The 27,210-nt window shown below is 34.9% G+C and overlaps 2 protein-coding genes across 2 annotated transcripts; one reads left to right on the top strand and one right to left on the bottom strand.

Annotated features, from left to right (window-relative positions):
* Positions 1–308: 308 nt before the first annotated feature.
* On the top strand, positions 309–3,747 carry LOTGIDRAFT_177712 (hypothetical protein; the record flags this gene model as incomplete). Its single annotated transcript, XM_009046098.1, has 7 exons — positions 309–413; positions 1,426–1,545; positions 1,905–1,992; positions 2,329–2,417; positions 2,699–2,748; positions 3,043–3,218; positions 3,590–3,747. The coding sequence occupies 7 exons, from the start codon at positions 309–311 to the stop codon at positions 3,745–3,747; spliced, it is 786 nt and encodes a 261-aa protein (XP_009044346.1).
* On the bottom strand, positions 3,664–26,320 carry LOTGIDRAFT_211656 (hypothetical protein; the record flags this gene model as incomplete). Its single annotated transcript, XM_009046097.1, is given in 27 exon segments — positions 3,664–5,542; positions 5,562–6,973; positions 7,214–7,969; positions 8,277–8,376; positions 8,803–8,961; positions 9,346–9,545; positions 9,919–10,156; positions 10,450–10,624; positions 10,991–11,128; positions 11,725–12,034; positions 12,361–12,552; positions 12,933–13,070; positions 13,259–13,411; positions 14,348–14,488; positions 14,927–15,039; positions 15,436–15,565; positions 16,053–16,234; positions 16,427–16,658; positions 16,970–17,272; positions 17,639–17,761; positions 18,175–18,311; positions 18,524–18,631; positions 18,978–19,095; positions 19,496–19,684; positions 20,500–20,675; positions 21,000–21,130; positions 25,997–26,320. 25 exon segments carry the CDS (start codon positions 26,318–26,320, stop codon positions 7,698–7,700), a joined length of 4,482 nt encoding a protein of 1,493 aa, XP_009044345.1. The 3' UTR covers positions 3,664–5,542; positions 5,562–6,973; positions 7,214–7,697.
* Between the last annotated feature and the right edge of the window lie 890 nt (positions 26,321–27,210).

Raw genomic sequence — 27,210 nt, 5'->3', positions numbered from 1 at the left:
TTGATCAGCTACGTACTGTGTTACAAAATACAAAGCAGGTACCTGATATTAAGTAGAGCGACGAAATTCGCCGTGCAGAAACCTTTTACTTCACGTGTTACATTTTTTTGTTTTCCCTCTTCCTTATTCGATGAGAAATCGATCATTTTATAGATTATTTCACTTTGGAGAAACAGCTCTTCAGCGATTGGAGGCGAGAAATGTGGTCCTGGTGTTTACAATTATTAACTTCCGGTAGATTAATCATTTAAGACATTTCCATTTTCTTTCTGACATTTTATGGTTTTTGGAACGTTTTCTTTACAAAAATGGCCATTAACAGCGTTAGATTAGTAGCAGACGCGTATTTGGTTTGTATAACTCACGCCTTGTCGACGGAACGAGAGGAAGTCATGGGGCTTTTAATTGGAGAAGTGAGTAAAACATAATTTTAGGGGGAGTGGGGCTGTGAAGTGGGGCTGTGAAGTGGGGCTAAAAAAAATAAAAGAGAAATACCTGTGAAATATGGATCGGTTGATTGGTTGGTAGATGACTATAAATATAAGAGACCAAATTAGTTTCAGCACTTTGTTTTCATGAAGATCTAGATCTTAATTCTATTGTATAGCTATCAGAAGCTTTATTAATATTAAAACCCTTTGTAAACTGTTCACCTCAGGCTAAATCAGAAGTCTTTTTATTCTTGGTGTTTAATATCTCACTGTTTACTTCAAATCATCTAATCCTTTAATGAATCCTACTGAGCAGTTCACATTAAAGTGTTAAATCAATCTGTTAATGAGTTGTTAACATTGGTATTAGGGTGTATTCATTGGTTTGATTAGTCTTTTAATATTGGGCTAAGTCGTCTGATAATTGGTGAGAGTGATCTAGGTCTTTGGTACCTTTCGCCTTAAGCTTCGTTCCACAAAAATATTAAGAAATTTTTTTTATCATAGGTGTTAAGATGTTGAATTTTACTTAGAGAAGTACAATACTTATGACAAAATTGATTGTAAGAATGAGAAAACAACTATAAACCCTTCGAATTCTATTATCTGCAGGCCTTATCCTGGAAAACTTAATTAAAGGACAGTTGGCATTTTCAGGGATTGATTTGGGTCTTTATTGTGCTTTAATAGTCTTAAGAAGTACTAAAATGCATGAAAACCGCATAATCCCTTCAAATATACCTCAAACTAGAAATTTCACTGTCTGTTCCTATATATGTGTTTTCTATATATGGCAAAGTCTCACTAAAATTCAAGTCGAATTTTTAATTTTCAAACGTGAATAATTATGGATACACACAGATTTGAAGACTCAAATTTCGACAACATTTAATTCATCTCCAGTTAAGTTTTCAGGTCCCAAATATTGGAACTATAAGCTTAATACTTTAAGATCGAATTAATCCAAACAAAATATTTTTTTTTACCAAATTAGGTGGACGAGAAACAAGTATCACATATTTCAGCTGTTATAATGTTGAGAAGATCTGATAAAAGACCAGATAGAGTTGAGATTTCACCAGAACAATTATCAGATGCTTCTACCAAGGCAGAGGTAAGACTCTCTGGCAGCTGTTTATTTTCACGATGGGTCTGTCTCTTTTGGCAATGGCATGTCTTATTTAATGGATATTTGCATCAAGGGTTGTTGAATTGCATGCAAATTACATTGAATGTGGTCATATAGCTGTTATCTTGGGTACCACAAACACAACAGGGAATATGTGAGGCATCTTGGACAATTTTAAATAATAGTGTTTAAGGCCATGGTTTGCTATTTTTGAAGTCAATCATACCTTGGTCTGAGAAACAGGTGTTCAGCTTAGCTAATCAGTAATAGGTTTCAAGACTTATAAGCAAAATTTAAGACTGGAGAATCAAAAATTATATTAAATTCAAATTTTTCTGTTATAGATGCTAGCGAAAGAATTAGATAGACCAATGAGAGTTCTAGGATGGTATCATTCTCATCCACATATTACTGTTTGGCCATCACATGTTGGTTAGTTCCAATTTAATATTGTCTGGCCCTTTTGATTTGAAGACTATTAAGCCATTTATGTCTTTTTTTTTTTTGCATCGTTCCAATTTTCCGTCAGATATCTGTGGTTCCTGCAATTATAGAAATGCTTAACAATATTTGACGTCATTATTGCAAAAGCTTCTTATTATATTTAAGGGCTTTTTCGATAGAGATGTCCTAAAATGCTTAGTTTTAGTGGCATTGCAAGAAATACAGACGCTGGAGACGAACTACTAAAATTGGAGTAGTGCAAATGGATACCACTAGTAAAGAATTTAAAAACCACTTTACTTTTACAATCATATGATTTTGTAGATGTTCAAACACAAGCTATGTATCAGATGTTAGATGATTGTTTCATTGGTTTAATTTTCTCAGTTTTTAACGAAGATAAAAATAGCAAGGTATTGTATTCAGGATCAAAATAATCAATGTCCATGTCACATGATTATCACACCAGCCAATGAACATGCTTGCATATAGCTGTTTTATAGTTTTGTTTTGTAAATATGTACATTCACACAGAACTAATGATTTGTATGATATGGTTGATTTGATTGGTTTTAAAACACGGCCTAATACAAAGCTATTTGGATAAAGTGACTCTCAATCTTCTCTATTTATTGATAAGGATGTGTGGCTGTAAGATGGTATCTATAATGATGTATTTTGTCTTAAATTTCAGCAAAATCGAGTCCAGCTGACATGTTTTCAGTCTATGAATTATGGAGGACAGTTAGTATTAGTTATATTTTATTGGACGAATTGGAAAATAAACATTACAAATGGATAATATTGCCACTGTTTCATTAATGATCGTTAGATTTGTTTGCCTTGATCCTTCAAAGCTATATTGGTTTCCCATGCATTATGGATGCATGCATGCACAGTGGTTCAGCATTCTAGGCTAGCCCATAAAACTGTGTTGCCCCTGAAAGCTGGACTCTCTAGTTTCCCTATAAACAAGGCGTTGGTCTCTGTTGTTAATTGGATTTATTTTATTTCCTTTAAATATTTTTTGAATTGCAGATATGAAAGAGTAGAAGTTCCAGTTCATATAGTGCCTAGTTCTGGAATTGGTTCCCCAGCTTTAGACTCTCTAGTAGAATTACCCAGAATCCTCAGTATGGAGGAAGAGGAAGCATATAATCAGACAACAAGAGAGAAAGACCTTGACCTTATTACAAAAATACAAAACGCATCAGGTGGGTCACAAATTTGATTGGGAAATTTTTCCAGGCATTGCCTATTTGTAATTATCATACAATATATAGAAGGGGTGGGGTTGTAGCACAGTTGGTAAGAGCATTGGAATCTTCACATGATGTCAATTGCTTGGTTATGGTGAACAAATGGTTGACATCTGCCAGTCTGGTGACCTTGACTTTCTCAGATGGAAATGAGTACAGATAATTCAATAAAGATCAATTCTAAGAGGTTTGGTTAAGGAACAGCTGGTATACAAGAAAATTATCTGACATCACTTGGCAACAGCCCTTTCACCGGCTGCTCTGGTATATATTATTATGTGACCGGTAGTGTCTAAAGGGTTAACAGTTGTCCTTTCTACTTTCAGTTTATACAAAATGTCTCTGTCATATTATGGAGGTTATGAGTGGTCCTTTAATACAATCTCTAGAAAACAGACTGAAAATGAACCAATTAAAAATGGAACAGTTATTACAACAACGGGAGGATCTAAAACAACGCTTAAAATCAGTGAAAAATTCTTGAAATTTGTGGATTTTAACTTTGTTGAATACTCTTAAGAATATTGTTGTTTATGACAATCTGTTTTTTTTAAATATGGAGAAACAATCTGTGAAAAAATTAAAATTTCTTGAATTTTCTAAGATTTTGACTTTCCATGAGAAATTAAAAGTATTTTGTTTTTTTGTTATTGGATACCTGTTTTTTTAAATGCAATCAGACATGGATGGCTAAATCTGGCCAACAAGAGTCCTTATCTGAAAATGTTGAAATTTGTGGGATTTTTTTTATGAGTTTTAAGTATTTAAATGCAGTCAGACAGAACTGGTTGAAACATACAAATAAGTACTTAAGTGAGAAACTAATAGAACCCATAAATAAAAAAGTGGAAATTTGTGAAATTTTTGTTAGTTATTAGTTAGATTGACATAAGCATGTGCTTGTTACTAAGGAACTGCTTACTTACCTAACAGGCTGATACGAAAACATTCAAATCAACAATAACTTAACACAACATAATATGTTACTGTAAAATATTTATTAATTGTCTATATTACAAAAAGCTATATTATTTATAGCACCATTAAGCTATATAGTTTGTGGACCTCTCAGAATTTGAATTTTTGATTGTGAATGGCCAACAGTTCTGAACAGAGAAGAAAACGGTTTGGCAATTTTCGTTCCACACTAATGCATTTGATGTCGCACTTGTGTGAGTCCTGGTGTTCTCTCCAGAGATTGTGCAGTCAATCAAATACATAGGTTTGAGTGTGCAGTCCAGAACAAACAATCAAACACACTGTGCATCTGTCTTGCACCGCCAACCAAACCCGACTCCATATTGTGCAGCTGTAAAGAGTGTGCAGTCAAGGACATAGAATGAAACAGCACTTCTGCCAAGACCAGCAATCAAATGGAATTGTGAATTGAGTGTGCAGTCCAGAACAACCAATCAAACCCACAAGGCATCTGTCCAGAACAGCCAATTGAACATAGCCTCTAAGGTCGAAACACAGAAAAGGTCTAAATTTTGATAATATCTCATTGATGATTAATAATTACATGACAAAAATATCAAATTACAAAATATCAGATCCACATAAAAACATTGAAATCACCCAGTTCTACATTTTACAATAATAACACATGAAGAGATGATTTCAAGAGCATAATTTTGAGCAATAGATTTAAAGGTAGATTCCCCTCAGAAATAAAATAATCTATATTCTTCCAACAAATGACATTAAGTGGAATTTTAGATCTTACTGTTGTAGAACTTTTTACTCAATGAAATTTTACATTGGACACTATTTCATGAAATTTTTTGCATAAATTCCATAGTATGAATTAGGGCAGCTACAAAAACTGGTGCATCTAAGGTTCAAAATGCACCCTAAGCCACAAAGTTGTCTTCTGTAACATTCAAATGGCTCAAATTAAAATGCTAAATAATATTAAAAACCTTTCAAAACATAATATTTCATTCTGCTAATTTCTAAAGAGGAGAATCTATCTTTTCAAAACAAAATTTTGGGAAAATTTATCAAAACAATGTAGAAAGTGTAAAAATGGGTGAATATTTGACAAAACGTGACATATTATGCGTTGTAAGTTATACAAGGGGGGCAAAGTTAGTGGAGTAGGGGAGAGGGGTCTCAATTCTGTACACTAGGGTTTTTTTAAGGCTTGGAAAGTATAAAACAAATTAGCAATGAAAATGAGCATTACTTCATTGAGAACACAATTCCTTTTCACCCTTGAGTATGTCAATTTTGCTTGCTCTACAGTGTTCACATATTTCTAAGAAATTTTATTCCATGAATGATTTGTTTTTGCATTCTATGGATCCCTTTACAAAGCAAAAATATTTTTTCAAATAAGAGACCAATCAAATTCAAAAAATTTAAACTTTAGACTCATTTCCTCGCTAACCTGAACTACTTTCCAAAACATGAATGCCCAAAAAATCTACTCATACTAATATTATCATTTTGGGACTAGATAAAAATATCAACGTTTCGGGTATTTTGCCACTGTCCAGTTTTCTACTTATAAGAGTTCTACAATATTAAAACACATAAATCATATCCAGTTTAGAATTCAGAATCTTTTTGGCTTTTGAAGAAAATGGCCTGGTCATCTTCCGCTCCATATTGGTGATCAATGTGGTACAGTGTGCAATTAGGGAAATTTTGTCACGTTTAAGTACATGATAACACTGAAAAGACCCTTGTAAATGGACCTATATCAAAACCTAGACCTAAAGGCACAGTTAATTACATATTAAAACTCCTTTAACCATTGATAAAACTGCACAGGAAACCAGTAACCCCTAAAAAATTCGGAATTCCAAACAGGATAGGAAAATGAGATAAGTTATGTACACAGCTAGGCTAATATCTGGTTTAATCTATATTTAGTAACTCTACGATACCATAATAATTTATAGGTAGTTTGTATATTGTATTTACTATCATACACAATCTTACAGACTGACAAAATTTTCAGATGGAAAATAACACCGTAGGATATCAAAACAGGACAACAGAGTTTTAACTGGCACTGTCTCCAGCAGTTCCGATAACTTTTGGCATTGACAAACTGGAGGGCAATGTAATGTCCATAAAGCCAAAAATCCACAAAATCTTCAAAAAGTAACAGTGAAATAGCTCAGTCAGTCAGTATGGCATATGCTTCCAAAAGTCTGTCTGGTGAAAGCTTTCAACTTGTGTCCCAAAAACTTTTGTAAAATTCAGGATTTTCCACCCTCAGATTTTGCCGTATGATGTATTGTTATAACATTTAGGATGAAAATGATGAAATGAAATTTTCTAAAAACACAACATAAAGTTACATCACTGTTATAGCCCTATACTTTATAATATCAGAATCAATAATATCAACAGAATTCTTAAATAAGTTTAACCAAATCTCAAAGATAGAAAAAAACCCTTTTTACGAACTTGTAGAAATTCAATATCAGTAATCCACATACCATATCCTTTTGAGGTATAAAAATCTTTCCTACCCTATCAAAATATTTTCAACCCTATAATAATCTTGTTGACAGTATCAAAATCTTTCCAAACCTATCAATGTCTTTTCAACCCTGCAATAATCTTGTTGACAGTTTCAAAATCTTTCCAAACCTATCAATGTCTTTTCAACCCTATAATAATCTTGTTGACAGTATCAAAATCTTTCCAAACCTATCAATGTCTTTTCAACCCTGCAATAATCTTGTTGACAGTTTCAAAATCTTTCCAAACCTATCAATGTCTTCTCAACCCTATAATAATCTTGTTGACAGTATCAAAATCTTTCCAAACCTATCAATGTCTTTTCAACCCTATAATAATCTTGTTGACAGTATCAAAATCTTTCCAAACCTATCAATGTCTTTTCAACCCTATAATAATCTTGTTGACAGTATCAAAATCTTTCCAAACCTATCAATGTCTTTTCAACCCTATAATAATCTTGTTGACAGTATCAAAATCTTTCCAAACCTATCATAATCTTTTCAACCCTGCAATAATCTTGTTGACAGTTCAAAATCTTTCCAAACCTATCATAATCTTTTCAACCATAATAACAAATCTTCTCGACATATCAGAATCTTTCGAAACTTCTAAAAATATTGTTGAACACTATCAAAATCTTTCCGACCACTATAAAAATCTTTTCAACCCTTTCAATGTAGCCTTCGAAGTCTATTCTCCTTTCATATCTCGGCCATCATGTAAACTGACACCTTGATACAAATCCATGAACCAATTTTACATGGACATCGTAATGTAATGTAATGAAAAATTTGAAATTTCATATAAAAAAAATGGTTGTATTTTGAAGAAAATGAATTGACAAAAACAAAAAAGGACAAATTTTGTTCTTTAAAAAATGTGGCACATGAGTAAATGATAAATTAAAAAAATTTAAAAAAAAGAGAATACTGAACGAGGGTATTAAAAACGTTATCGACCGCCAGCTGCGGGTGATTCTATTTCAATACTTTTAAAACACTGATCTGGCAGAGAGTTTTTGATATCTTCTATATTATTCACGTCTTTTTCAAGCTGAGAATAATCTTCAGAGTATTTTCGAGCACTGCGCTTTATTTGTTCGTTCGCTGCGTTCAGTTGAGTGAATTCCTGTTCAATGTTCGTGTCGTTCAAGTCCTTTTCAATGTTGTTCAAGTCTTGTTCGAGTTGATCTAGTTCTCCTGGGTTGGCAGAATCCAATGAACCTGAAAAATTGAGTGAGTTGTTAAAAATAGTTCAAAATTTCTGATCAATAAAACTGAGTTCATGCTGCCAACATGTTTCTGATAGACTATCCTCATCAGGATAACTTTATTGAAATGGGAGTTTCAAAAATAGGACATTAGGCAGTTGTGGAGCCAAAGGGGGAGCAGAGGGGCAAATATCTCATAAATAGGTTAGAAATTCAGGCAATCTCAGATATTCCCTGAATATTGGGTGGCTCTGCCACTGACTTTAGGCATATGAGCAAAGTAAGTCATCTCAAGTTAAAGGTGCTAATCCAAATCTTACCAAGTATTCTGATGATATTTTCTACTGTTTGTAAAGCTTTAGCAACCTTATCAGAGGCTTCCTCTGCTGTCAATTTGGCAGTGTTAGCATTCTCTAACGCCTGAAAGTAAAAGATAAACCACAACTTAGGCATACAACAAGTCCAAACTTTGAAGTACTCTTGGTTTTTTGGATCCCTTAATATTCTTCAATTCAATGTTATTCAGATGTATGTATATTTGATAGCAACCAGTAGAAAAGTTTTGGAAAAAATTGTTATGAGGGGACTTGAAAAAGTTCCATGAAGAACACTAGTATATCCCAGCTATCTGGAAAACAGAAATTCATGGTCTTCATGTCACTCTACATCAAATGTATACCACTCCAAAAAAGTCACAATGAAAATCTGATTTAAATTGGATGCACAAGTTTAAAAAATTCCCTGGGAAATCCAATCCAAAACTTGGAAACATAAGCTCCTAATAGATACGACATGAAACAGATCCAAAACTTGGATGCATTTAGCGCTATGTTATAATTGTTCTACCTCCTTAGAGAGAGATGAATCCTCATCAGCCTGAGTTTCCAAGTCCTTGAGTCTGGCATCAGCATTGGAAACATCATCAGCCAAATCATCAGCTTCTTCCTTTAATCCAATGGCCTTGTCTTTAGTCTGGTTGGACTCATTTCGGATTCTACTGGCCTCCTGAAATGAAATTGAAATAGAGTTTTACTTCCTACTTTTCTAAGTTTTGGATTTGTATCAAGAAGGAAAAGTTTACCTCTGTAGACGGGGGCCAGGGAGCCCCTAAGAAATGTTTGGCCCCTTGTGAAAAATTTAGATGACTTAAATTTGAAAGCTATGTATTGGTTAACCTATACTTGATGTCCGATAGATGGATATTGACCACCGGTCATTTGGCCAGCCCCATTGGTCATGACTGGCAAATACAGCCAAATCAACAGACCTGCTACAAGGTCTGGTGAAAAATCTCAAAATGGAACTCCCATAAGGATATTTAAATGTCTCGTCCTAAACAGGGCCACCTGTATAAAACAGTACTAGCTTACAGACGCTAAAAGCCCTTACCTCAGAAGCATCTTCAGCAGTGGATTGAGCTTCTTGAGCCAATCTGTAAGCTTCTTGAGCGTCTAATTCAGCTCCACTGAGCGCATTTTGAGCTTCTTTTGTAGTGTCTTCAGCTTCTTTGATGGTCCTCTCAATATCGGGTATTTTGGTCAGAGCATCATTAGCTTTACCTTTACTCTCTTGTACCAATTCATCAAATCCTGGAATAACAAATGAAATGAAATGGAGTTTCTACTTTTTGGATCTTTATTTGTCTAATGAAATGAAATGGAGTTTGCTTCTGTATATTATTGGGCAAAAAAATACAATCAGAGTGCAATGATGTAATCTTATCAAAACAGTGACATGAGCCAACTATTTTTTGTAGCATCTTTACAGTTGCAGAAGAGCCAGGTTGAGGTGGGAGCGAAATATCTGAGGTTCCATGAATTTCTAACTTAGTTATGAGAGTCATGCCTGCATTCGGGGCTACGAGAATTTAATTAATGGAAGTGAAGCAACTGCCATCTTTTCTTGATTTCTTACTGTCAAAACCTTACAGCAGAGGATTAGTACATCTTGAAATTAACGTACCTTTAAGGGTTGCAAGGGTCTCATTAGCTTCCTTTAAGGTCTTCTCTCCCAGATCAACAGCATTACGCGCTGTGGCTCTGGCAGCATCTACTTCAGCAAGGAGCTCATCAGCTCTCTGTTGAAGTCGGACCCCATCATCCAGTTTAGTTTCAGCACTGCCTTGTTTCTCTGCTACATCCTTCAGTAACTGTTCATTTTGTTCCAACAGACGCTCTGCTTCCGATTTGATTTTTCCAGCCTGGAATTCAAATACAAATGAGAGAAAATGAAATGAGAGTATTACATCCTATTTTTCTGCACCTGTTTGGGCTTATGAAGACAGGCAAGCTATACAGTGTGCAGTGAGGGAAATATTGCCAGTTTAAGTCTACTCTTTTCTATTTCCAACTGTCAAGGCAGTGGCAGAGCCAAATGGGGGGGCAGAGGGTCATGTCCGGCATATAGTGCCATGATTTTGGAGAATGGAGAGACCATGGCCCAAAAATTACTGCCTAAATATGCCACTGCACATGAATTATCCAATAAACCTACCTCCTCCTTGATCTGATCTACATCATTTATCAGCTGATCCACGTCAACTTTAGGAACCTGTCTCTGGGCTTCAGAATACAGGCTGATAGCATCATCATGAGCTTCTTTAGCCAGGATCTGTGTTCGTTCAGCGATAACTTCCGTTTGACTGTACAATCTGTCCGCATTGTCATGGCTGAAAATCAAACATATTTCACAATGAGGCAATGCATCAAAACTGCTTCTTCTTAAATTCTTGTGGCCATTTTCTTTTTATACTTTGATTGCAATAGCCGTTTTTCACAGTCACTGTAAATGTAGTGATTTGATTGGATTGTACCCTCCAGAATACAACCAATCAGAGGTATTAAAAAAAGTAGGTACACAATAAGTCTTAATGTTTACAAGGGCTCTGATTAGCTGTATTCCCTGGTGTGCAATCTAATCGAATCGCTGAAGTCTGTGATAAAATAAAGATGGCTATTGCAGTCAACGCATCAGACAAAGTTCATAATAGCTTGAAATTGTGCTGTGGAGAAAGTATGTAAAGCTATAAACTTACTCTTGATTCAATAGTTGTATTTCTCTAGATGTTTTATCAGGTTGAGAGAAAGCTTCTTGAGCCAATCTTAAAGCTTCTCGTGATGTATTCTGAGCTTCTTTAGCCATCAACTCAATTCTTTCAGCATCTTCCATTTGGCTGAAGTAGAGTTATTTAGAGATGAAATGGAATTCTACCTTTTCTGTACCTGTTTGGGCTAAAGAGGGATGGGCACACCATGCAGTGTGCAATGAGAGAAATGTTCATTGTCAAGGGATTTTTAACATGGGCTTATTGTCCCATCCTAAGAACTATAGATACTTTTTCATGTCAGCACCTCCAACCTGCATCACTAACAGGGCTAAGAGCTATAAGTAATCCTTATCAGATTGGATTAATTAAGGCTGGCCTTTCTGTGTGCAATGAGGGGAAATTTGCCCAGACATCGGCATTGGCATACTTTTTTCAATTGTAAACTATTCTTACATGGCAAAAAGGCAAAGTTATTATTGTTTCAGAGGACTCAGATATATATGGGCTCATGTAACCCAGGAATGATCAATGCCAATAAACCAAGTGTTGAGTTAAGTGGAATCGCAAGAACCACTGACGTCTGATAGAAAATTGGAAAGATGCTAATTGATGCTTTCAGTGTTTCAGTTACATATACAAAATTTAGCAAATCTCTTTACAATCCCTTTAAAAGAGATAATCAGGAAAAGATTACTGTCAAAAGGTTTGGTTTTTTTACCCACCGTGTGGATTCTTTGGTAGCACGCTGAGCAATTTGAGTCATCTGCTGCGATTGTTTACCAAATTTATCCAAAGCTTCTAGAGCTCTTTCTAGAGCAATCTTTCCTTCACTGTCTATATAGTCTTCAGCTGCTCGCAGAGCTGTCTCTGCTCTGTCGATAGCCTCCTCTGCTTGTTTGATATCGGTAAAGCTCTGGCTTGAGACGTCAGTAGCGACGTTGATGCTATTGGAGATTTTAGCACATTTGTCCAGGACATCGTTCAAGGCTTTACGAAGATCTTGTAGCTGTTTACCAATAGTACCATCTCCAGCTATAAATAGATACAGAATCAAATCACTAAGAGCAACATGATGACAGAGCCAGCTGTCTGAGGACAAGCTGTAGCACAATCAGTTTATGTTGAAACTACTTCATTTTGCTTGGTTATGCCGAAAAAAAAGATGATGGGTTATAATGGTGGTAAGCGAGTGAAAGTCGAATGACCTTGAATAAGTTATTGTACATAGCTGTAAATAAGTACAGATAATCTGACGAAAGAGCAATGCCAGGAGGATTAGTCAAGGACCAGCTGGTAGAAAGGATCTTTGTAAGCCTTGGTTATTGATCATCAGATTAAAATAAAATCCATAGACTTACTAGAAGCACCACGAGCATCATTTAACAAGACATTGACTGATTTATTGACAGTTTTTAGATGGTTGATGAACTCTGTATCATTAAAGAGTCCTGGATTGGCCTCAATATTATTAATCAGATTAGACAAATCTCTCAGTTTACCACGATGAATGTTCACTCTTTCTTGTACCAAATCATAACAAGGGGGACAATCTGAAATTAGACAAAAATTAAAAATTCAAATTTCAAAGATTGAATGATTGAAATGAGTTAATCTTTTCCACCTGATTGGGCATCACCATGCAGTGTGCAATGAGGGAAATTTTGAAAGAACAACAGCATTCTTTTTTTTCCATTTCCAAATGTTGAGGGATCTGTAACGTGTACAGCCTGTAGCATACAGGGCCTCAGTTTATTGTCCCATCCGAACAACTAGACGTTGTTTCCATGTCAGCCCCTCTTACCTACATCACTGACAGGGGGAAACGGGGTTGAAAAATCTGAAGGCATTATCTCCACCTATGCTGGGATTGAACCCTGGACCAAGTATCTCACTCACTGAACCACTGTGGCTCCAAGAAGAAGTTTCTTACCAATACAGCCAGCAGAGATGTTGAATTTATTTTCAGCACATCGGTCACATCTTCTACCATCAACATTGGTTCTACAGGGACAGTTACCATATTCATCACATTGATAATCTAGAGATCCTTCTGCAGCACAGTCACAAGCTGAAAACAGACCGATATAGGTTAACAGAGCTGATTCTAAGCTTTTTGACACTTGTCTCAGATATAAAGAGGTGCTGTAGTACAGACAGTTAGAGCACTGAAATCTCAATGTGAAGTCAATTGCTTGATTACGTTGAACAAATATTGCAGTTATCTTCTAAGAAACATTTGAAAAGTTGAATACTTACCAGTACAGCCTTCCATAGAGAAACCATAGTGATATCTTTGACAGGTGTCACAACGTCTACCAGACACGCCCACTTTACATTCACACTGACCGGTATAGGGATTACAGGTGATATTGGTGGAGCCTATTCTATCACAGTCACATGGTTCTCCTCCTATAATATACAGAATGAATGAATGAAACAATGAGAGGATGAATGAATAAATGAACGCTTGAACCAGAGTACAAATGCGAATATGAAAGGATGAGTCAATGTATGTATGCATGGAAGGATGAGCCAGTGTATAAATGAAAGGACAAGCTAGTGTATGAATGAATGAAAGTATGAGCCAATGTCCAGTGTATGAATGAATGAAAGTATGAGCCAATATCCAGTGTATGAATGAATGAATGAGTGAATGAATGAATGAATGAATGGAGTATAAATGAGACAATGAAAGTATGAGCCAATGTCCAGTGTATGAATGAATGAAAGTATGAGCCAATATCCAGTGTATGAATGAATGAATGAGTGAATGAATGAATGGAGTATAAATGAGACAATGAAAGTATGAGCCAATATCCAGTGTATGAATGAGTGAATGAATGAATGAATGGAGTATAAATGAGACAATGAAAGTATGAGCCAATATCCAGTGTATGAATGAATGAATGAATGAATGAATGAATGGAGTATAAATGAGACAATGAAAGTATGAGCCAATATCCAGTGTATGAATGAGTGAAAGTATGAGCCAATATCCAGTGTATGAATGAATGAATGAATGAATGAATGAATGAATGAATGGAGTATAAATGAGACAATGAAAGTATGAGCCAATATCCAGTGTATGAATGAGTGAAAGTATGAGCCAATATCCAGTGTATGAATGAATGAATGAATGAATGAATGGAGTATAAATGAGACAATGAAAGTATGAGCCAATATCCAGTGTATGAATGAGAATATGTCAAGTGTGTTCATGATTGAATGGAAAACTGCATAAATGAATAAATAATTGGATTCAAAACCAAGGCCAGAACGATTTATCTATCTTACAATCCAATGGTAGCTTACAGAAAAAGAAGGCTTGATATAAAAATTACATACCATTTCCACTGTTGATATTCCAGAAGCCAATTTCTAACGAGTCACAGCGAGGGCCGATAACATGAGGTAAACAAGCACACTGTCCTGTTGTCTGATCACAACCTATATCCTTTCTTGTTCCATTCTGAAAACAATTACACGCTGAAAATATACCACAAACAATAGGTCAATACAAAAAACACATATCAAACACAATCACAAACACAATATGATGGAATAAGCACAGCTCTTTAATAAATATAAAAGATAAGTGTCATCATCAGATGAGAAAACATACCATAAGAAACTTTTAAAATGGTCAAAATATTTATATCTTTTCATAAAATTTACGTTACATTAATTTAGTCAACCCAGTTGTAAATGGGTATGGATAATCTAGGAAACATCTATGCCAAGAAGTTTGGTCAAGGAACCATCTGGTAGAGAGGATCCTCATGAATTGAAGTTATTATCCTTATAAAATATGTTTGTTTCTTTCTTAAATCATGAGCCAAAAAATCACAATGATTGCCCAAAATTTTGTGACCTTTGCCCTAAAACATGACCCACCCCACCCCCTCGCCATGTTGTGATACTTACATTCACAGTCTCCTTTTGGTAATTTCAAGGCTTCACCATAGTAACCAATTAGACATTTTTCACAGTAGAAACCGGCTGTATTATAGATACATTTTCTACATTCTCCTGTTGTACTGAAAATATAAATACATATTTCAATATTAAAGATGGGTTTCCTTATTTTTAAGTGTTAAATTTAGCAAACTATTGGATTAATTGGTGTTTCGAATGAATTATCATGTATTCTTAATCATATCATTATGTTCTTATTGCATATAATTAAGAGTTTTAACCAATCATAAATGTCCATGTATGTACAGTCTGGATAAACAAAAAAAGATTTTTTGACCTTTCTGATCGGTCACTCTTTAGAATTCTGCTGGTAATTCTCTTCTAATTTAGCTAATTATGAATTAATTATGGACATGTGAGACAAACTGGTATTTTTCCAAGTCATTAGATCTCCTTTTTCTAGGGGGGCATATACCTCTATATGAGATATGTTTAAGAATCAGGAGCAATAATTTTACCTGTTGCAATTTCCGACAGCATTAGGATCAATATTTTCATTACAGAAACATGTCTGACATTGTCTTCTGTCACCATAGCGACCTTCAGGATCACCAAAGTAACCATCAGTACAGTATTCACATCGATTACCTGAAAAAAACAACAACGCCATTAGAATTTCAATTCCATAAGAATTTGACATCATTTCTTTCGTAAATCTAAATTCAATATTGTCGTCAGTTCTTATCTTGGTCAGTGCATGGATGTCTGGTGACCTTGAATAAGTCATCTATTCGCATTGGTTCAGTCAAGTTGTAAATGTGTATGGTAGCCTCAGTAGATTGATGCCAAAAGGTTTGGCCAAGGACCCGCTGGTAGACGTGATCCTCGTGAACCCAAGTTGTTAACCTTGATAAATAATTTGTTTCTGCTTAAATCTTTTTGATTATCTAACCTTGTATCCTCCTTTTCAAAAATAGTCAGCATACAATTGACTCATCACACATCAATTTTGGGATAGTGATGCCAAAAATGAGGATTCAGATTTTGGAAAGCACCAATGTAAGTATAAATTTAAACATGGTACATTCTAGGTAGACAAGGTACCCATGAAAGTCAGAAAAGTTATTCAACTAACCTCCATATCCATCTTGACAATCAGTACACACAACTTCCTTATTGGCTGCCTGAATACAAGCTCCGCCTCCTGGGCAGGGACAGGCCTGACAATCATCAGAAGATCCGCCTCTAGCATCACCATAGAAACCATTATTACAACGTTCACAGTTGGCTCCCATTGTATTATGTTGACAAATACATCTTCCTGAAAATTGAAGAATTCAAAGAACTCAGAATTTGAATAACACCAACATTTTCAAGCTAAAATTTATGAAAATAAACTGCCTGTCAGTGGCAAGTTGTCCCTCCTTAGGGAAGGTGGTCAACCTTTTCATAATGCCATACCCAGCCAAAAAGTTCTCCTCCCACCCAGAAAAAAATCCCTCACAGGACTTACCTGTATTGACATCACAGATATCAGAATGGTTGTTACATTGACAGGGGACACATTTAGAGAAGGGTCCACCGTTAGCTGGGTCACGTTTGTACCCTGGGGCACAGGACTCACAGAACTGACCCACATATCCTAGAGGGCAGGTACATCTCTCTACCCATGAAGCTTCTACACCCCCTTCAAACCCACGTCTTGCTGTTTCTAGTTTTATATCATCAATAAATCCTACACCTAAAATAATTATAAGATGGGATAAGTCAATGAATGAATAAAAATAATGAAATAAATAATAAATAAATAAATCAATAAATCAATAAATCAATCAATCAATAAATAAATCAATAAATCAATAAATAAATCAATAAATCAATATCAAAATCAATCAATCAAATTAAATAGAAATATTTTTTTTTAATACAAAACTAAGCACCAAAAAGAATAACAAATTTCATGATTCTGCTGGTTTAGGAAAATTCAAAAGTTCCTTCAAATATGCAAACTCAATAGCAAAAAAAAAACCATAAAAATTATTTTCAACGTACCTTCAGCATTATAAGTAGCTCTTATTTTAATACCAGTAATATTAGCTAATATAGTTATAAAATCTTGAGGTTTTAACGTGGGTACCCATTGATACTGTTTACCATCCTTCAGTCTAAACTTATAGTCTTGATTAATAATAGTGGGTACAGGGTTACCCTGGGCAAAAATGGGTATCGAGATCTGCTGTCCAGACCCCTCTATGATGATATCGATGACTGAGGCCCTTGCCGTCTCTTCCCCTATTTTTAATTTAAACATCAGATGTTGGTTGTAGCTGAAACGTTGATTTCCCAAATATCGTGCTGAAAAAAGGAATTAAGATTTTAAAATAGAATAAAAAATTTGACGTATTTTGTTGGTAATTAATTTTTAAAAAGCCTTGTTTGTTTCCCCTTCGATAAAAAAAAAATAGCCGCAGAAATCCATAAGGATATCAATTCATATACAGAAGTCCTTTTAAAAGGATGTAGAGTACGAATTTTGCAAAAAGAAAATGGCCATACCTGGCTCATGGCCATGGACCCCCCCTTGGGGCTGTGAAGGGTCTTATTTAAAAGTGAAATTAAGCCCTCTTATTTTTGGCCCCATCTTCAGACAATTTCTATTTACACCCCAGATAGAATATTGTTAACATCACATATTAATGAGATATTTAATCGTATACAAACCTGGAGCGTTGAAGTAAACAGCATCAGCTCCTGGTGCCGAGACACCAACATTCTGTAGAATACCATTATATTGTATAGCTACTTCTGTATTTCTTCTATCTACAGCATTCCATCTCTGTTTACCTACATACAAAATTATCAGAGTTTCAATTTTCCATACACCACATTAATAAAGTAACATCATCAAATGAAATTTTACATCCTACTTTTATAAATGAAGACAGGCAACACCATGCAGTGTGCAATGAGGAAAATTTTGTCAGGCCAGCAGCATTTGCCTACTCTTTTCACGTTTTTCAAGTATTCCTCGGTTTAATGTTCCACTATTTTCCATGTCAGCACCTCTTACCTGCATCACTGAAAGGGAGAAAGTGGGTTGAAACTGCATCAACTCATGTAAGTATTGAACCCTGGACCGTCAGTTTAGTGTCTTAATCACTAAGCCAACATGGCTTTCATAGAAACGTCCAAGAGCTTTGCAAAATACCTTGAACTTTTTCGGATCAGTTACTAAAAGTTTATAACACATAATTTACCTGTTTCAAAGTCTGTTGAGATAGTTCTAGCGAAGAATGAAGGTGATACATCACAAACAGACGCATGACCATAACAGAAACAAGGGAGACAACCAGCTGGATTGTTTTCACTTAATCCAAAAAATCCTGGTTTACAGCTAAAATAATAAAATTTGAAGTTGCATTTAGACTTCTGGAGACTTGAATTTACCATGTTTCCATGTTTCCAAAGAAACTTCTGCAGGGTTTAATGGTGGGTAGAAAAATATATATCAATAAGCTGAAAAACTGGGTTTAAAATAACCCGAATAATCAAATTTCAAAACTAGCCAAGGAGGGATTGAAAATGAACTAAAAGATCAAGACTTACGTATCACAGTTTTGACCCTCGACGTTGACCTTACATGAACAGGAACCAGTTCTAGGATCACAGCGTGACTCACCATCTAAACTACCAGCTGCTGAACACGAACATTGTCTACAATATACATAGATTTTATTATTCAAAGCCATATTACAAAATTTTGCTCACCAGTTTTAGCTTTTAGGGAAGGTATGACATTATTTTAGGGTATATGGAGTAGCAAATTAAAATATATATGTCAGTTATCTATTTGACACCCCTCATTTTTCTATTGGACTCTTCCACACATGCATTCTTTCTACCAATATAAAACTATATATGTATGATTGGAAGAACTCATTTGTAAAATTTGGGGGTGTTTTTTTTTTCATGCCTGTTAAATTGTACCCAGAGGTGAATTTTGGATAGCTGACAAACCTGTTCTAGCTGAGCTATTAGTATAAATGTATAATGGTCTTACCTGCATCCAAGTGCACCAAAATCATAATAGTTGGTTTCACATCTGTCACACTTACTGCCGGCGACACCTGGCTTACATCTACATTGTCCTGTTCCATCACACTGCATACTCTCAGATCCTTAAAATGAAATCAAATGAAGTTTTACATCCTACTTTTCTGCACCTTTTTGGGAAAATGTTAACAGACAATGCAGTTTGTCAGGAAAATGGTAAAAGTAGCTTCCCCTTTTTTGATTTTCATCGTCTGAAAAATTTCTTATTTTGGGGAGATACAAATATTTACCGAAAGGGGAAGTTCTTCTCAATCACAAGATACAGTCAACACTCTACATCTTATACCTTGACATAATCCGGTACTTTTACTTGAATCAATTTTACTTTGAAAATGCAATGATTTGATTAGATTGTTAGCAAGTGAATACAGCCAATCAGAACTTGACAAATAGATTGTAAACAATATGGCTGCACATGAAACTAATGGTTTCTGTCTGGATTGTAACATGTCTGCTTCAACTTACCAATTTCATTACACTGACAGTCTCGACATCTGTTTTCAGGTTGACGTCTGTAATGATTCACCAGACATCTCTCACAGTTCACACCATCAGTGTTGTCACGGCAATCTTCACAATGGCCGCCATGTCCTGTACGTCTGTATAGTTCAGCATCAAAATAACATTGGTTGGATAAACCATTACAATTACAAGCTGAAAAAAAAAAAATGGTATGTGTAAATTCTTTTGCCTTTTGAGCAAACCTAAAGCAACAAGAAATGGGCAAAATTTTGTACAAGAAACCTGGTCCTTTTTGGACTTTTTATGTATAAGATAGATTTTCGTTGAAGCAAATATCAAACAAACAGTAAGGCAATCAAAAAATGATCAATGATATAGAAATTCGAAAATAAATTCACAAAAAATGCATTAATTCATTCAGAAGTCAATTTCTGTACTTACTTTTTGTTATCCTTCAAATGATAAGCATGATAGAAAAATATCAGAAATGAAATGAATATGATGCTAAATAAATCTTATATCTTTAGAATCATAGCTGTCTTTTCACTCCACTGGGCAAATTTTGGGAACCGAAAACCTGTTTTTGCTTTCAGCAATTTATCAGGGGCCAAGCTAGCTTTCACTTAAACCGTAGAAACACAAAAAGCAAGCTTTATCTCGTTTAATAATAGGGGGTGTACTGGTCTTTCCGATCTATTGCATTTTTTACTGGCTTATACAGTAGTCTTGTAAATCATGAGTTGTCAATAATGTGACTTTGTGATTGAAGCTAAGGTCGTTCGGGAGCCAGTTAAACTCAGTGTAAACGCAACTTGTTCAGCATTAAACTGGCTCTAACCCAGCTTGGAGCTAACTTTACTTTACAATTCTCAGTGGAAACGCGGTTATTATGAAAGAATTGCCAGTGAAGCCCCCGTTTGTCATATCTGTGGCCCCTATTCAACCCCCTGCCTATTGATTTTTAGAAATCCCATTGGGGAGGGTATTTGGAAAGCATTAATACTTACGTCTGCATTCATTAGCCTCTGTTTCATAAGCTCTAGACCAGGGACGGTCGTTGAAGAATGGAAGACATTCCTGACAGTTGGAACCAGTGGTGTTATGTTCACATTTACAGATCTGTTGGTCTTCAATACCCTGAGAATAGGTGTAACATTCATTAGCATGACCATTACACTGACACCTAGAATAGACAGAATGAATGAATGAATGAATAAGTAAATAAACGGGTGAATGAATGAATGAATAAGTAAATAAACGGGTGAATGAATGAATAAGTAAATAAACGGGTGAATGATTGAATGAAAGAATTGAATAGGTGAATGATTGACAGAATGGGTGAATGATCGAATGAAAGAACGGGTGAATGATCGAATGGAAGAATGGGTGAATGATTGAATGAATGAATAATTGAATGGGTGAATAAATAAACAAACAAACAAAAATTTGAAATTAGTCTCTGTATGGGCCACCCAAACAGAAGAAATTTTGTGAAAATCTGACTTACCTAGCACCAACTGATAAATCAGAAATGGCGTAGAAATACGATCGTAAGACTTGAGGATCACCGAATACTTCATCACCAAATGTATTCATACGCGTCAGGACTATTTTAATATCAGTGGCTGTCACCCAATCCTGGAAAAATATAACATAAGCTTACAATATTTTATTAATCTTTAAACAAGACATATTTATTGAAACAGTAAGATGAAAATGCCTCTTCTTGAAATTATGGTGGCAATATAAGAAAACTTTTTCTGTGGTTTTTCCCTGTGACAGTGATGCAAGTGATAGGGGCTGACATGGAAAAAGCGTCTAGTGACTCTAGTCATTCTCCATGTGCTTTAGGCAAATTTTCTCATTACACACTGCATGGATTTTCTGTCATAATTAGCCAATTCAGATGTAGAAAGTTAAGACATAAAACTCCAACACAAAGAGTCACAAGAGATTACTAAGAGAAACCTGATCAAGTGAAGAATGTCCTAGTAATACAGAGAAAGAGCCACAAGAGATTACTAAGAGAAACCTGTTCTAGTAAAGTTTTCCCAGCTCTAAGTGGCTATTGGAATACAAGAGAAACCTGTTTAAGTAAAGAATGTCCTAGTAATGCAGAGAAAGAGCCACAAGAGATTACTAAGAGAAACCTGTTCTAGTAAAGTTTTCCCAGCTCTCAGTGGCTATAGGCTACAAGTATTAGTAATATAGAGAAAGTGCCACAAGAGATTACTAAGGAAAACCTAAGTAAAGTTTTCCCAGCTCTTAGTAATTGTAGGAAAACAAGTACTAGTAATACAGAGAAAGAGTCACAAGATATTACTAAGGAAAACCTAAGTAAAGTTTTCCCAGCTTTCAGTGGCTATTGGAATACAAGTACTAGTAATACAGAGAAAGAGCCACACGAGATTACTTACTAGGAGAAACCTGTTCAAGTAAAGTTTTCCAGTTCTCAGTAATTAGAGGAAAACAAGAACTGGTAATACAGAGAAAGAGCCACAAGAGATTGCTGAGAGAAACCTGTTCTAGTAAAGTTTTCCAGATCCCAGTGGCTATTGGAATACAAGTACTAGTAATACAGAGAAAGAGCCTCAAGAGATTACTCAGAGAAACCTGTTAAAATAGAGACTTCCCAGCTTTGTGACCTATTAAACAGATCATGATAACCAATGGTAGAATAAACACTAAGAGTATGTACTAGGAAATATCACATTTCAATACATCTGACAGACAACTGGCTTCTATCAATAAAATCTACATCCCACCAGGCTTATTTCTTTAAACAGATCATAAACAAGTGTTAGATCTCAACTGCACAGTGTTATCAAGTGCATATTATGATTTTCAAGGACATTTTTTAAAGAGTTCCAAAGCTTTTTTAAGAGTATCTAGGCCATTTATGGTTTCAATTAGCATGCTGAACAAGTGTTAGATCTCAACAGCACAGTGACTAAACTGTACAATGAGGAACATTTTGTGTGGAAAGCTGCATTAACCTACTCTTTTTCCATCAGCATGTGTCGAGGGATCTTTGACCTGCACAGCCTGTAGGTATTATCTCGACCTATGCCAGGATTGAACCTAGGACCTTCAGGTTAGCTAACAAGCTTATAACTTACTGAGCCACTGCAGCAAGAGTATATACGGAACATGTAGCAAGTTTATCATTGTCCTTGACAAATTAACTACTATTAATACCAAGATAGTACTGATAACAAACTCATTAAGAAACAGATTCTAACAGCTTGAGTTAGTGCACTGATTTAGGTAGCCCAACTAATTTATTATCTCCCTTGACAAATTGATTAGTGATATTAATCTGTTTTCTGTCACAAACTTGAGGGTACAGTTACTTAGTAACCAGTGTAACTATAGTTAGCAGTGAGAATATGCAGAACATCAATCTAATTTATTATCTCCCTTGACAAATTGATTACTCTAAATATCAAGATAATTACTGATAACATAACTTATAACAGTTAACTTAAAGCTACTGTTTTGTTGCAGGTGCAGCACTGATATCACACTTTCATTGGTCTTTTAGTTATAAACATGTTGAAATGAAATATTTTATCAGATTAAGGAGAGGAGAGGAAGATAATCGAATTGCAAAGTGCTATATTTGGAGAATAATTATGTCACTGAATTGGAAGAACTTCTTTTCTTTAAAATTTTGAGTGCAAGAAAGTCATGTTGTATAAAAACATTGCACAGAAAAGTATGCCTAAGACTTTTGCTGGATATTGTCCTACAAAGGCCACATCGTAACTTGACATTTATAAGTTCAAGTCAGATATGACCGGTGAATATAAACATCAAGACATATATTGGTTGACACAAATTAATGTTTTTCAGATTAAAAGTTCCTGGCAGTTATAGATTAGAGAGAATAGGTTAAGAGAACCAGGTCCATGTTTGCACTCAAAATACTAAATATTGGTACCACGAAAGAATTCAGTCTCTAAGAGCTCTTGTCTGACAAATCCTGCAAATTAAGTACCAGTACCTCATGATTAAAAGTTCCTGGCAGTTATAAATCATAGTAAGTTAAGAGAACCAGGTCCATGTTTGCACTAAACATATTAAATATTGGTACCATGTAAGACCTCGATCAAAATCTGAAAAATTTGAGCTGTAGCCAGACAAATCCTGTAAATTAAGTACCGGTACCAGAACCTCATGATTAAAAGTTTCTGGCAGTTATAAATTATAAAGAGTAGGTTAAGAGAACAGGTTCAAGTTTACACTCAAGCTATTTACTCTGACCTAAATACTGCTGCCATCTTTTATCTTACTGATACTGATAGTAGATTACTCCTGACATTTTATTTACTATCTAGTTCTACTAGAAACACTTTAAGCTAGCTTCTGAAAATAACTGTTAGTTACCTTATATTGACCTATTTTAACAAAAATACATATCTCTCAAGAATAACTTAGTATATTTTCTATAAGCTAGCTAGTGGCGGGGCCAAAAGTGGGGGCAGAGGGGGCAGGCAGCTGTCCCTACAGAAAGCAAGTTTTTCAGGCAAAAATCTGATAACTAGGTTAGAATTTCGGGCAATCTCAGATAATCGCCTCATATTTTCTCGGACGTAAACCTGGCTCTGCCACTGAGTGTATGGATTACGTAATTCCTCTAAAACTAAGCGTTTGATGATGTCAGTATCACAAAATCCCTTAGATATTGTTAAAAGCGTTAGCAATAGTGATGTCATAAAGCACTTAATTGTAGTGGAATTGCAAGAACCACAGACGTCTGACAAGAATTATCAAATAGAAACCATAAATGGCAATAAGAAGCCTGCACAAAAAAGCAAGAAATTCTGCTTGTTAAAAAAACTCAATAAAGTTTTTGAGAAGAGTTTTTAAGACCAGGATGACATCTGTCAATGAATCATAAACTATCAAACTATTTCCTTTCACTTTCAACTTTTCTCAAAGAAACTTTTTTTCACCAGGAAATAGATCATTTCCTATGAAATATTTCACTCAAGAAACTTATCAACTTACAGAAGTCAAATATTTTCCTTTAGGGAAGCTTCTATCAGTTAATAAGTCACTTTCATTTTCAGAAGCATTGTAGGCCTATGACATAAATCTGACTAATCTGACCTGTGACTAAGAGGAAATTCTGGCTTATAAAAATATAGAAACTTTCTCAGAATATGAACAGATTAAAGAACATGTCCCAGGTGGAAAAGACTAATGAAAATAGCTAATTAGATGCTTTAAGCTTATATATCACTCAAATATACAAAAGACATTACAAAAAGAAGGTGAAATTCTAGTTCCGGTTTAAGATAGAAAGCAACAGTGGTACGGTACTGTTAAATGTTCTGAAAATATTCAGATTTTAAAAATGACTCAACCGATTTGGATTTCATTTTGAAGTTTGGATGGTTAGTTCTTGATATTGTCTGGGTATTCTAGGTTTAGGTTTTTTGAAGAGATTTTTGTACATTTCTAGTACTTCTGAAGACTATTAACATAATTATATTCAAGACTCAAATCAACCTACAAAATGGCAAACGTGTCCCTTTAAACACATTTTCTTTAACATGCATTTTTTTTTTTATTGTTAATTGGTTGTAAACGATCTAAGAATGAATGTATTGCCATGTAGTGTTCAATAAGGTAAACATCGTATGATTTAAGCAGTAGCCACCATTCTTACATGTTTTCCATACACCCGCTACAGGTTCTATAGAGAAATCTGGTTTATATTTGATAATGGCATGTGTGAGATTCATCATCTATGTAAACTAACAGAACTTAATATCCAATATAAACTAACAGAGCTACCCTCTAGAGTCTAGAGATTTACTATTCTACACTTTGATAGTCATCTCATGTGCTATATAAACTAACAGAGCTACCCTTGAGTTTAGGAATATATTATTCTGTATTGTAGAAGTGATCTCATCATGTGCTATATAAACCAACATCAAATTTACTCTGAATTAACATCTTAATATGACATGAGCTTGTGAATGCCAGATTTCACCATGTTAAGGCATCCATGATTTCATATAAACTAGCCTAACTACTTTTCTTCTTCAGAATGGCGTATCGAAGACAGACCAAGTCATATAATGCCTAATGAGAGATTGTTTAAATTTTCAATGTTGAATGACTTTTAATTTGTAGAATCATCTCTGTAAGACTTCAGATTCTATTGAAGCGTTCAGATGACAAACCACTCTGATTAGCACCACTGACAGGAGGAAATGGGTTGAAAATTTTACAGAAGTAAAGGTCAAGGAGCATGTGTTTGATTGCAGAGCTACCATATATCTTCAGAGCCATACAAAATAGGGGAATGTAGCCATACCAAGCTATACATTTTTGGGCCAAAAAACTTTGGCTACGGTACTACAATGGTGCCAAATGAATGTTTCCATGGGGCAGACATCCTTAGACTATATCCTAAGGCATTACTAAAACAAAAGTTATCCTGATGGACCAAGAGTTACCAAAAACTGAAAGAAACGTTTTCCTTACCTGTAAAATAGGACTATCTTCAAATTGGAAAGCACTAGGTCGACCTTCTAGAGTACTGAAAGCTACACTACCACCAGTTAGTGGTGAAATATCACTAAACTCGTCCGTACAAATAGCCACTGCCTCATTATCTCTTAATATCACTCCACGTCTGGCTAATCCATATGTCTTCTCACAAGATCCACTGTAAAATTGATAAGGGATCCAGGGGTTGTTTCCATTTCGTTTATAAATGGCAAAACTTTCTGGTCTTGGTGAATGGAATCGAATTCTGACGTAGGTGATAGAAAAGGCTTTTTCTGAAAGTAGAAAAGAAGGTAACATTAATATTTTAATGAAGACAAATTTAAGGTTGGAAAGACCTTTACAATGTGACGTCATAAAATGTCTTAATTTTAGTGGAATTGCAAGAACCACAGACGTTGGAATGAAAATTGGAATGGTGCAAATTGAAGCTATCAGTGTCCCCGATGCACATAAAAAATTTAGAAAAACCTCTTTACAATCCCTTTAACTCTTTCTGGGATTAAGAAAACAGACTCATACTAATCATTAGGGATAATGGAAATATTTGGCAAGAAACAAAAAAAGGCTTTAATCTTTAAGAATGTTAGTTGTGTGAACTCTCCAAAAGATGTGTTTACATTATTCTTTGGAAGACAAGAAGATAATTCTTATAATTTGTTGAAAAGAAATGGGGAAAAAAAAAACTAAACAGAGTTCCGTTCAAAAACTAATCAAAATCAATATTTTGGGGTAAAGAACTTTCTTTTTTGCAAATGTACTTGTATGTACTTCACATCAACACAAAATAGCATTATGCAAGGTTTTTTTAAGTGGAAATTAGCCAATTAACAAACTTTGAGGTATATAATAATTAAAAGTCTAAGATATCCTTTTTGATATGTACTTTATAATATATTACAAGGTTATATTTTAGTCCAATACAAAGCCAGATGTGAAATTGTGCATTGAAAGGGCAATAAAAATGTAGATATAAAAGACAAAGTGGGGCAATGAATATTTAAAGACATCTCACCAGGTTATGTCTGACTGGAGACTATATTTTATACTTTAATTACCTGTCAGTTTCTATATGATTATTCATATCCTCACCCCACCTTCACTTGATAGGGACTTCGTGATAATATGATAGGGACTACGTGATAATATGATAGGGACTTCGTGATCCCTTATACATCTTCATATGATAG

The sequence above is a fragment of the Lottia gigantea genome (genome assembly GCF_000327385.1).
Source record: "Lottia gigantea unplaced genomic scaffold LOTGIsca_10, whole genome shotgun sequence".
NCBI classification, from domain to species: domain Eukaryota; kingdom Metazoa; phylum Mollusca; class Gastropoda; family Lottiidae; genus Lottia; species Lottia gigantea.
This window is presented reverse-complemented; position numbering and strand designations above follow the sequence as displayed.